The 13,472-nt window shown below is 44.5% G+C and overlaps 1 protein-coding gene across 2 annotated transcripts; it reads right to left on the bottom strand.

Annotated features, from left to right (window-relative positions):
• Window positions 1-861: 861 nt before the first annotated feature.
• On the bottom strand, window positions 862-12,436 carry LOC131943921 (calmodulin-beta). 2 transcript variants are annotated; one of them, XM_059304284.1, is made up of 6 exons: window positions 12,331-12,436; window positions 11,957-11,987; window positions 9,161-9,304; window positions 4,490-4,583; window positions 2,068-2,216; window positions 862-1,108 (listed from the first exon to the last, which is right to left on the bottom strand). In XM_059304284.1, the coding sequence occupies exons 1-6, from the start codon at window positions 12,364-12,366 to the stop codon at window positions 1,059-1,061; spliced, it is 504 nt and encodes a 167-aa protein (XP_059160267.1). In that variant the 5' UTR covers window positions 12,367-12,436; the 3' UTR covers window positions 862-1,058. The 2 variants fall into 2 exon arrangements, with proteins under 2 accessions (XP_059160267.1, XP_059160268.1); XM_059304285.1 differs by lacking the exon at window positions 12,331-12,436 and adding an exon at window positions 12,142-12,262.
• Between the last annotated feature and the right edge of the window lie 1,036 nt (window positions 12,437-13,472).

The raw sequence follows: 13,472 nt of genomic DNA on the forward strand, positions 1-13,472 counted from the left end.
CCCCCCTCGAACTTTCGATTTGCACCCCCCTTCTCTATATATTTTACTATCTTTTGCCTTGGTGTCACCCCCTAAGTGGTGTCACCCGGTGCCCCCCCTCGCTACGCCTCTGCATCTCTCTATAAAACACGGGCCTCCTACAGAAGATTTGCCTTAAGCTGACTTACACTTCAAGTTCAAGCTTGAATCTTGTCGTGGTTTTTTGACAAGAAATCAAATATCAGGGAAAAGATTGGCTTGAGCCAAAGCTATGCTAGAGATTGAAGTAATTTGACATTTGAACAAGTAGAGAGCTCAACATATTATCTTCATTCTCGTTGATACTCATCAGTCTCACTAGTGGTACTGTTTAGACATCAGTGCGAGTATTAACTATTTTGTATCGTTTTGTAGTTTTCTTTTGTATTACTAACTGTACTATTCTTATTAATAATTACACAATAAAATCATGGTTTAAAACAATAAAGATTGATTCACAGAGTAAAAATATAAATACACGTATTCCTTTTTCTGTGTGCGCAAATTTATGTTTGCGATTTTTTTCTGGTTGCGCATTTTTCTGTGTGTGCAATTTTCTGTTTGCTCTTTTTTTCTAGTTGCGCATTTTTCTCTTTGCGCATTTTTCTGTGTGTGCAAATTTCTGTTTACGCTTATTTTTTTTGTTTGCGCTTTTTTTCCGTTACGCATTTTTTTGCGCTTTTTTCCGCAGCGCATCTTTCTGGTCACCTATAATATGTGTATGATTTCGACATTCAAATTTGATGTCACATTTGATGTCCCCCAAGAAATAGGCACTGTAGAAGTGGTCGAAATTTTGGGCGGCAGTTTCGACCTGTGACGAAGCACGACAAAAGCACGAGAGAGCAAGTTAAATAAATTCTTGTAATAAAAGATTGCAACAAGAGCAATATCAAAGTCTTAGCTATAGATTAAATACATCTTTGTATAATAAACATATCTTGTATTTACAAGAGCAAACAATCTAAGTTTTAGCCACAGATTGAACACTTCTTTGATGACATTTTTTGAAGGTTCTAGCTTGATTGAGACAATAGCTTTCATTTTCCGCTCTCCGTTATTTGTTTTGACGTCATCAGCCTCACAAACTCTGGGGGAAAAGAAGGTCATGAAGTGACAGGACATGAAGTGACAGGACATGAAGTGACAGGGACATGAAGTGGCAGGACATGAAGTGACAGGACATGAAGTGGCAGGACATGAAGTGACAGGGACATGAAGTGGCAGGGACATGAAGTGGCAGGACATGAAGTAACAGGGATATGAAGTAACAGGGACATGTAGTGACAGGGTCATGAAGTGGCAGGACATGAAGTGACAGGGACATGAAGTGGCAGGACATGAAGTGATAGGGAGATGTAGTGACAGTGACATGAAGTGACAGGGACATGAAGTCCTAACTCACGTCTCTTTCGTCAAACTCGTTTCTTTATGTGTTGTAGACATTAACATAAATAAAGCGGTGGCGAGTTCCCCTAAACTTTCTCATATTTTCCTATATAAAAGTACGTAACGGTTGGGATGACACTCCCAGTGCAATCGGGCTAAAAGAAGTTTCTTTCAGGCATCTCTTCAGAACACGTCCAACCCCCCCCCCCCCCCCCCCACACCTAATGAAACGGGAAACGTCAAAGACGAGAAATGTAGCCCACCCACAAAGTAACACTGATAGGAATACAGAAGTGTGTGCCAAAGACGAGAAATTGCGTCGAAACGTTCTTAGAATACGCTTCATCAGAAAAGGATACAAAATGATCAAATTCTGAGTAGAGAAGTGGGCCTACGTCTGTCTAACATTATAGATGTGCTGCGCTCTGCCCTTTACGTTTAAGTACTTTAAGCCAACACTTTCCTTCAGTTTCTTCCAGGCATCTCTTCGCCCCCCCCCCCCCAAACGAGATGGAATTTATGGAAAATGTTGCCCCCCCCCCCCCCCCGAAGATAGTCCACCCCCCCCCCACTCCTCCGAACGAGATGGAATTTATGGAAAATGTTGCCCCCCCCCCCTCCCCGGAGAAGAAAGTCTGAAAGAAACACTGCTTTCCTTACCTTCGTAATTGACCTGGCCGTCGCCGTCAACGTCCGCCTCCCTGATCATCTCGGCCACTTCCTCCTCGCTCAAATTCTCGCCCAGGTTTTTCATGACGAAGCGCAGCTCTTCTCCAGATATCAGCCCGTCACCGTTTCGGTCAAACACCCTGATTAGACGTGACAGAACATTGTCACAACTAGACAAGGTGTGCTTATATAAATGTAGTTCTTCAAACATTTTTGTAGTTTTTACAAGCTTTTTTTTTACATTCTCGTATACGAAGTATATAGAAAGTATTGTAATTTTGCAAAAAAAAAAAAAAAAAAAAAAATGCAAATCTCGACGTTTTACACCTCCCTGTGTCGGAAAAACATAGTTTTGCAATCTTGTCCTATGTGTGTATGTGTGTGTGTGTATATATGTGTGTCTGTGAAAACGATAACTTGAGTACCGTTACAGCTAGGTTGATGAAATTTCATTTATAAGCATTATATCAGAAATTTGTAGTTCTGTATTAACTTTTCAGCGATTTCCGGTAACCGGAAGTAGAACTTAATCTACTTTCAATTTTTCAAAAGCCTATAGCTTGAGTACTGTTTCAGATAGATAAATGAAATTTCACAAGTAAGTGAATTTATAAAGTACTAATAATATTTCTCACTATTATACACATATGATTAAAAATCATGTCTATATCCCGAGTTGCCATTCCCCCTAGTGTTATAAGAATATTCGAGAAAGTTTATGGGAGATCACTCCCGGCTTATTTTTTAACTTGTCTGTCTGTCTTTTGTCGTGCTTCGTCCGTCATGGATATAAACTGCCGAGCGAAATTTCAATCACTTCTAACTGACAGATTCATTTCAAATTCTGCACGTGGGTCAAGACCCGATAATAAGGCAATCTGACATCAATTGTTACGTTATTAGATGCTTAATTACATTTTTAAAAAATTAGTTAAAGTTTCCTTTATAAAGTACTATACTTCCTGCGCTATTATACGCACATGTAAAGAAAAGCGTGGGTTACTATATATTTTCTATTAGATACCCACGCTTTTCTCTACAGTCATTTTAATTGTAGTGTAATGGGCCGGAGAGCTATTTAATTGTTATTATTATTGGATATTGTGGGATTTTTATAACTGCAGAGAAATTGATAGAGTGATGGCTGGACTGACGGACGCAAGAAAGACAGCCAGACTGTCGGTTTGGGAGGGTCGGCTCGCCGGTCGGTGTAGGTGTGGGTGTTGGCCTAGTCGTGCAAACCAAGTTTGGTCACCGTCATCTGTGATTACACAGCCCTGGTTTACAAATTGCCTGTGTGCAACCCTTCGCTGTTGTCAAACAACGTGTGGGCCAATCTTCTATGGTCGAAGCACCTTCCGTCAACAGCATCTATGTAGGTGTGATCGGAAAATATTTGTATTTTATGTTTCTATACATTTTAGAAAGAACGGTGGAATTTTTAAATTAAAATTTAGAGGAATGAGACTGAAATATATACGTCGATGTAAACACGCATTTTACTCTTAGCGCATTTTCTGTGTGCGCAAATTTCTGTTTGCTCTTTTTTCTGTGTACCCTTTTTTTTGCTCGGGCTAAATTTAAAAAAAAAATTCTATTAGGATTCTAGATCTAGATATTCTAGATCATCTAGATCTAGATATTCTAGATCATCTAGATCTAGAGATTCTAGATCTAGATGATCTAGATCTACGGAAAAACTAGACTTACACAGATGTAGACCCTACCTAGATCTAGAATCTATTCAAATAATATATTTCTGTACTCAAGTATTTCAGGCCTTAATTACTTTATTGAAATCTTTGTTTATATATGCAATTTGCTAATCTCTATAATATATAAAGCAAAGTTGTCGGGTGCCCGACAGGGCACTTCCCGGCGCCGCAGGCGCTTCAAATTTGGCAGGATCTTGCCTTTGGGCGACAGAACACGGGGGCCGGTTGGCCGAAAAGTCTACGATGAGGGGGTCAAAACTGACCTCGACTGACCGGCGCCTTATATGAGCTATAAATCGAAAAAAAATGTCCACGTAGGAACCTCTTCATAACTCCTGAGGTCGTAGACCGACCCTCGGGCGAATTAATTAAGCAATCAAATTCTCAATGTTTTCGAAAGCCTAAGCGAAGCTTGGCAGCATGCCTAGTATATATATATATATAGGGGGGGGGGGGAGTTTCAGCACGGGGCCCAGCCGAAGCTTCTGGGTGTGACGTCTTTTTGAATGTGGTTTCTAGTTTTTTTGTGATGATGTGTGACAGTAGAGAGGCTTGTTTTAACTCACATAAAGGCTTGTTTGAACTCACATAAAGGCTTGTTTTAACTCACATAAAGGCTTGTTTTAACTCACATAAAGGCTTGTTTTAACTCACATAAAGGCTTGTTTTAACTCACATAAAGGCTTGTTTTAACTCACATAAAGGCTTGTTTTAACTCCTCTTCTGTGTCAGCTTCTTTCATCTTGCGTGACATCATGCGGAGAAACTCGTCGAAATCTATGGTCCCATTACCTGACAGATGATTCAGTGTGCTGAGAGATGGGAGGGCTACACAGAGAGGGAGACACTACACAGAGAGGGAGACACTACACAGAGAGGGAGACACTACACAGAGAGGGAGACACTACACAGAGAGGGAGACACTACACAGAGAGGGAGACACAGAGAGGGAGACACTACACAGAGAGGGAGACACAGAGAGGGAGACACAGAGAGGGAGACACTACACAGAGAGGGAGACACTACACAGAGAGGGAGACACTACACAGAGAGGGAGACACTACACAGAGAGGCAGACACTACACAGAGAGGGAGACACAGAGAGGGAGACACTACACAGAGAGGGAGACACAGAGAGGGAGACACTACACAGAGAGGGAGACACAGAGAGGGAGACACTACACAGAGAGGCAGACACTACACAGAGAGGGAGACACAGAGAGGGAGACACTACACAGAGAGGGAGACACAGAGAGGGAGACACTACACAGAGAGGCAGACACTACACAGAGAGGGAGACACTACACAGAGAGGGAGACACTACACAGAGAGGGAGACACAGAGAGGGAGACACTACACAGAGAGGGAGACACTACACGGAGAGGGAGACACTACACAGAGAGGGAGACACTACACAGAGAGGGAGACACAGAGAGGGAGACACTACACAGAGAGGGAGACACAGAGAGGGAGACACTACACAGAGAGGGAGACACTACACAGAGAGGGAGACACAGAGAGGGAGACACTACATAGAGAGGGAGACACAGAGAGGGAGACACAGAGAGGGAGACACTACACAGAGAGGGAGACACAGAGAGGGAGACACTACACAGAGAGGGAGACACTACACAGAGAGGGAGACACTACACAGAGAGGCAGACACTACACAGAGAGGGAGGCACTACACAGAGAGGGAGACACTACACAGAGAGGGAGACACTACACAGAGAGGGAGACACTACACAGAGAGGGAGACACTACACAGAGAGGGAGACACAGAGAGGGAGACACAGAGAGGGAGACACTACACAGAGAGGGAGACACTACACAGAGAGGGAGACACTACACAGAGAGGGAGACACTACACAGAGAGGCAGACACTACACAGAGAGGCAGACACTACACAGAGAGGGAGACACAGAGAGGGAGACACTACACAGAGAGGGAGACACTACACAGAGAGGGAGACACTACACAGAGAGGGAGACACTACACAGAGAGGGAGACACTACACAGAGAGGGAGACACAGAGAGGGAGACACTACACAGAGAGGGAGACACTACACAGAGAGGGAGACACTACACAGAGAGGCAGACACTACACAGAGAGGGAGACACTACACAGAGAGGGAGACACAGAGAGGGAGACACTACACAGAGAGGGAGACACTACACAGAGAGGGAGACACTATACAGAGAGGGAGACACTACACAGAGAGGGAGACACTACACAGAGAGGGAGACACTACACAGAGAGGGAGACACAGAGAGGGAGACACTACACAGAGAGGGAGACACTACACAGAGAGGCAGACACTACACAGAGAGGGAGACACTACACAGAGAGGGAGACACTACACAGAGAGGGAGACACAGAGAGGGAGACACTACACAGAGAGGGAGACACTACACGGAGAGGGAGACACTACACAGAGAGGGAGACACTACACAGAGAGGGAGACACAGAGAGGGAGACACTACACAGAGAGGGAGACACAGAGAGGGAGACACTACACAGAGAGGGAGACACTACACAGAGAGGGAGACACAGAGAGGGAGACACTACACAGAGAGGGAGACACTACACAGAGAGGGAGACACTACACAGAGAGGGAGACACTACACAGAGAGGGAGACACTACACAGAGAGGGAGACACAGAGAGGGAGACACTACACAGAGAGGGAGACACTACACAGAGAGGGAGACACTACACAGAGAGGGAGACACAGAGAGGGAGACACTACATAGAGAGGGAGACACAGAGAGGGAGACACAGAGAGGGAGACACTACACAGAGAGGGAGACACAGAGAGGGAGACACTACACAGAGAGGGAGACACTACACAGAGAGGGAGACACTACACATAGAGGCAGACACTACACAGAGAGGGAGGCACTACACAGAGAGGGAGACACTACACAGAGAGGGAGACACTACACAGAGAGGGAGACACTACACAGAGAGGGAGACACTACACAGAGAGGGAGACACAGAGAGGGAGACACAGAGAGGGAGACACTACACAGAGAGGGAGACACTACACAGAGAGGGAGACACTACACAGAGAGGGAGACACTACACAGAGAGGGAGACACTACACAGAGAGGGAGACACTACACAGAGAGGGAGACACTACACAGAGAGGGAGACACTACACAGAGAGGGAGACACAGAGAGGGAGACACTACACAGAGAGGGAGACACTACACAGAGAGGGAGACACTACACAGAGAGGGAGACACTACACAGAGAGGGAGACACTACACAGAGAGGCAGACACTACACAGAGAGGGAGACACTACACAGAGAGGCAGACACTACACAGAGAGGGAGACACTACACAGAGAGGGAGACACAGAGAGGGAGACACAGAGAGGGAGACACTACACAGAGAGGGAGACACAGAGAGGGAGACACTACACAGAGAGGGAGACACTACACAGAGAGGGAGACACAGAGAGGGAGACACTACACAGAGAGGGAGACACTACACAGAGAGGGAGACACTACACAGAGAGGGAGACACTACACAGAGAGGGAGACACTACACAGAGAGGGAGACACTACACAGAGAGGCAGACACTACACAGAGAGGGAGACACAGAGAGGGAGACACTACACAGAGAGGGAGACACTACACAGAGAGGGAGACACTACACAGAGAGGCAGACACTACACAGAGAGGGAGACACTACACAGAGAGGGAGACACTACACAGAGAGGGAGACACAGAGAGGGAGACACTACACAGAGAGGGAGACACTACACGGAGAGGGAGACACTACACAGAGAGGGAGACACTACACATAGAGGGAGACACAGAGAGGGAGACACTACACAGAGAGGGAGACACAGAGAGGGAGACACTACACAGAGAGGGAGACACTACACAGAGAGGGAGACACATAGAGGGAGACACTACACAGAGAGGGAGACACTACACAGAGAGGGAGACACTACACAGAGAGGGAGACACTACACAGAGAGGGAGACACTACACAGAGAGGGAGACACAGAGAGGGAGACACAGAGAGGGAGACACTACACAGAGAGGGAGACACAGAGAGGGAGACACTACACAGAGAGGGAGACACTACACAGAGAGGGAGACACTACACAGAGAGGGAGACACTACACAGAGAGGGAGACACAGAGAGGGAGACACTACACAGAGAGGGAGACACTACACAGAGAGGGAGACACAGAGAGGGAGACACTACACAGAGAGGGAGTTTCTATCAGGGGAATGTAGTCCCCCACCCGAAAATTCCAAGAGCCCCCCCCCCCCCCATCACACAAATCATCCCACAGATACCTACCATCCCACAGATACCTACCATCCCACAGATACCTACCATCAACACACCCAGAATTTTTATTCAGGCATCTTCCAGGGCTGAGCCCCCTTTACCCCCCCCCCACCCCCCCCCCCCCCACACACACAATGTTTACCGCCCCTCCGAAAGAAATATATATACTTTTAACAGTGTCCACCCCACACACCCACCTACCATCACACACACACACCATAACACATCCACACCTACCTTCACACCCACACACCATCACACACCATCACACCCACACACCATCACACACCCACTATCACACCCACACACCATCACACATCCACCATCACACCCACACACCCACCATCACACATCCACCATCACACCCACACACCATCACACCCACCATCACACCCACACACCATCACACATCCACCATCACACCCACACACCATCACACCCACCATCACACCCACACACCATCACACACCATCACACCCACACACCATCACACATCCACCATCACACCATCACACCCACCATCACACCCACACACCATCACACCCACCATCACACCCACACACCATCACACATCCACCATCACACCCACACACCATCACACCATCACACATCCACCATCACACCCACACACCCACAATCACACCCACACACCATCACACATCCACCATCACACCCACACACCATCACACCCACCATCACACCCACACACCATCACACCCACACACCATCACACATCCACCATCACACCCACACACCATCACACCCACACACCATCACACATCCACCATCACACCCACACACCCACCATCACACATCCACCATCACACCCACACACCATCACACCCACCATCACACCCACACACCATCACACATCCACCATCACACCCACACACCATCACACCCACCATCACACCCACACACCATCACACCCACCATCACACCCACACACCATCACACATCCACCATCACACCCACACACCATCGCACCCACCATCACACCCACCATCACACACCATCACACCCACCATCACACCCACACACCATCACACCCACCATCAGCATCAACTTCTTGTATCATGTCCTGGAGCTCAGACCTGGACGGGTTTTGGTTGAGTGACGTCATGACTGTTCCCAGTTCACTTGTGGTTATAAACCCGTCCCCGTCTTTGTCAAAAAGATTGAAGGCCTCCTTAAGCTCTGTAGACACAGACAGATTTGTCAAATTTGTGTCTTTAATTCATCCGTTGATTAACGTGAAACCCAAAAATGTGTCTGACCCATAACGTGAAACCCAAAAATGTTTCTGATCCATGACGTGAAACCCAAAAATGTGTCTGATCTTGAATGATCTTCCCGTTGGTTAACATGGGATCCCCGTAGCAGCAACATTTGTACTAACTATCGAATACGTTGGCTGAGGCCAGTCTCGTTATTTATATATAGAGACCCGTATTTGCCTCTATCTCTATCTATGTATATGTTACGGTCAAAGCCCGAAGTGCGGCCAAACCCCGGATTGGCCGGCCAATGCGCGGATTGGCCGGCTCTCTTGGCCAAAGCTCGAAGAACTTAGAACTAAGATCGTATTTCGTACATTGGCCGGCCAATGCGCGCACTGGCCGGGACGTACTGGCCAAAGTCCGAAGTGCTTAAACTTGACAGCGTATTTTGTACATTGGCCGGCCAATGCGCGCATTGGCCGGGATGTCCTGGCCAATGTTCTATCTAGACTAAGTTGTGATCGCGTTTTCATTATTCTGGGTGCGGTTTCATTGTGAGTAACGTATTGTTTAGCTCTTGTTTGTAAAGCATCCACAAGGATGTAAAAAGAGCTCAAGAGAAAGTACAAAAATATCACCAAAGAAATCATTACTATGTATCTTCGGTTGTGCAAGCCTTGTCAGACAAAATTGTCTAATCCCAAGAAAGGTCTTGTTTTCAAACCTTTAATATTTAAAGAATTTAACTCAAGATACCAAGTAGATATTATTGATATGCAAAGTAACACAGACGGCAAATACAAGTTTATACTCAGTTACCAGGATCATTTAACCAAGTTCATATTGTTGCGAGCTTTGGAAACCAAAAGAGCAGAAGAAGTTGCTTACCAGCTGCTGGATATCTTCACGACTATTGGTGCTCCAAGTGTGCTTCAATCAGATAATGGAAGAGAATTTGTGAATCAAGTTATTTCTGAACTAAAGAACATGTGGCCTAAACTTAAACTAGTTCACGGAAAACCAAGGCATAGCCAAAGCCAAGGTTCAGTCGAACGTGCCAACCAAGATGTTCAAAATATGATGATGACATGGATGCAAACAAATGAATCAGCTCATTGGGCTGAGAGTCTCAAACAGTGTTTCTTCCAGACTTTTTTCTCCGGGGGGGCACTTGAAATTTTCGGGGGGGCGGTAAACTTTCTTCGGGGGGGCGGACACTGTTAAAAGTATATATTTTCTATATAAATTATGTAAATTTCATTCCGTTCGGGGGGGCGGTAAAATTTTTTCGGGGGGGCTTCGCCCCCCCGAAGAGATGCCTGGAAGAAACTCTGGTCTCAAATTCATTCAATTTATGAAAAATCGTTCTTTTCATCAAGGAATCCAACAATCACCATACGAAGCCTTGTTTGGATGCAAAGCAAAAGTGGGACTTAGCACTTCAAATCTAACAAGAGAGGCTCTCAATAAAATAGTTACTGAGGAAGATCTTGAGAACATTGAACAAGAAATGGAGGTTGACATTAATGCAACTACATCCTCAGCTAACACATCTGCTGCCGTGGCGGAACGTCGAGATCAGTTGCGTGACAATAATGTGGCCAACAAAATCTGTATAGTTTGTAAAAAACATCGTAGTGCAGCTCATTCTTGTGGATCCTGTGGCAAAGATGTCCATGCTATTTGTGGAGTACCCAATGAAGCAGACGAAGGGTACGGAGGGAACATTACCTGCAGATTGTGTCACAACAAACAAGACATCATGGAACACAGATCAGCAGCTCATACTGGCTTGCAAAATCAAGGTGCTAAGATGCTTAAAACATCAAATACAAAATTTAAAGATGGTGAAGTGGGTGACAATGTGCGCATCCGTGTTCCAGATGTTGACAGAGGTAGCGGTGATCACCGAAGCGTGATTGCAGTTGTCATGAGCGTCGAGGGCGGTTTCTACAAATTAGGAACGGAACATGGTGTTCTAAAACAACTGTATGCTAGAAGTGAGTTTTCAATTCTTCACGAAAAACTGCTCTTATTGTCGTCAGTTGGCACTGAGGAAAAATCACTACGAACCATCGCATCTTCACAATCATTGACTGGGGGCCAAGGCTACACTCGCTGCAATTGCACAACCAAGTGCACAACAAATCGCTGCAAGTGTAAAAATAACAAGCTGCTATGTAATTCTAAATGCCATAAAAGTTCAACTTGTTGTAACAAATGATAATACTGATTGATTGAGACTATAGTACAATAAAAAATTTGAATGTTTCTGTCATTTACTTTAATTAATAATCAATAAAGACTTAATTTCATGATAATTACGGCATCAAAAAACCCAAAATCTGCTCATGATTTTCTAATTCAGACTTTGGCCAGGTCGTATTTAGCCAGATGATCTTCTAATTAAGACTTTGGAATGGCCGGCCAAAGGCCGAAATCAAGAGCTATTTCAGACTTTGGCCGGTCCACCATGGCCAGTCTGCGGATTGGCCGGCCAAAGGCCGAAATCAAGCAAAGTTTCGGACTTTGACCGACTTATGGGAGGCGGTATTGGCCAATGCGCGGATTGGCCGGCCAATCCGCGCATTGGCCGACTTCGGGCTTTGACCGTAACATATATATTTACCTGCTATTTGGTCCTCGCTCATTGAGTTAGCCTGAAAATTTAAAAAGTCTAAATTCATCCCGCAAGTCAAATCAGTTGTTAATTAATTATAAATTATCCTGCTAGGCCTACTTTAGGATACAAGAAAATCACCAAATGAGGTCTAATATTATAGGATACAAGAAAAATCACCAAAAGAGGTCTACCTTAGGATACTACTACAAAATCACCAAATTAGGTCTACTACTATAGGGCTGGTAAGTAGGTCACCAACCAATTCTACGGCTCAATAAAACCACCAAGAGCCATAGAACTGGTTGGCGACCTACTTACCAGCCCTATAGGATACAAGAAAACCACCAAATGAGCTCTACTATAGGGAACAAGAAACTTACCATGTTACTGCTAAACTGTATCAGACCGGACACCATACAATCAAAGTTGTACAATGACAGTTGTGGCTCCGATATCTGATAACATCTCTAATCAAAATGTGATAACTAATACACCTTGGGCCAGAGGCATATACACTGTCTCTATTACTATTTGGCTGGATTTTGTAAGTCAGTCTTACTCAAAGTAAGCTGGACTTAATAGGTCAATCTTACTCTAAGCTGGACTTAATAGGTCAATCTTACTATAAGCTGGACTTAATAGGTCAATCTTACTCTAAGTAAGCTGTAGTAATAGGTCAATCTTACTCTAAAGCTGGACTTTGTGGGTCTGACAGTCTAACCAGTGTTTCTTCCAGACTTTTTTTCTCCGGGGGGGGGGGGGGGGGGGGGAATATAAATTTCATTTCGTTCGGGGGGGGGGGGGGGGTAGAATTTTTGGGGGGCTTTGTCGTCCCCCCCCCCCCCCCGAAGAGATGCGTGGAAGAAACTCTGAGTCTAACTCGTTAGAATTTCTGTTTGTTTTTAAGATGAAACAATAAATGAAATATTTAAATGTTCTAGTCTAGAATTTCTGTTTGTTTTTAAGATGAAACAATAAATGAAATATTTAAATGTTCTAGTCTAGAATTTCTGTTTGTTTTTAAGATGAAACAATAATTGAAATATTATTATTATTAATATTTAGATGTTCTAGACTAGTCTATGAAATTGAAATAAATTCTGAAATGTCAGGAAGAAAAATTCTATTTATTTAATTTATACTGTACTGGTAGTCTGTTTATGTATGTATACAGCTGGTAACACTTGAAATACATAATAATGCACTGCTATTTATAAAGCAATAATAATTTTAAAAATGTGGGTCACTCATTAAAATTTAGGAAATGTATTCAATACATTCTAATTTTCTATATAGAATAAAAAAATGTTGAACACGTAGGCCAACTAAAATTTAAAATGAAGGCAAATAATTTTTAAACCCCGCACTGAAAAGGTTGGCAAGTTTCAATGTGATACATTTCAATCAGTGTCCCAACTGAAAAACCCCTCCCCCCTGTAAATACTGTATGTATATATAAATTAAATAAAGATATATAAAATATAAATATCCATATAAAATGTTGATATCTATATATATGATT

Source organism: Physella acuta, unplaced genomic scaffold (genome assembly GCF_028476545.2).
Source record: "Physella acuta isolate Inbredline_101_S28 unplaced genomic scaffold, ASM2847654v3 ptg000473l, whole genome shotgun sequence".
NCBI classification, from domain to species: Eukaryota; Metazoa; Mollusca; class Gastropoda; family Physidae; genus Physella; species Physella acuta.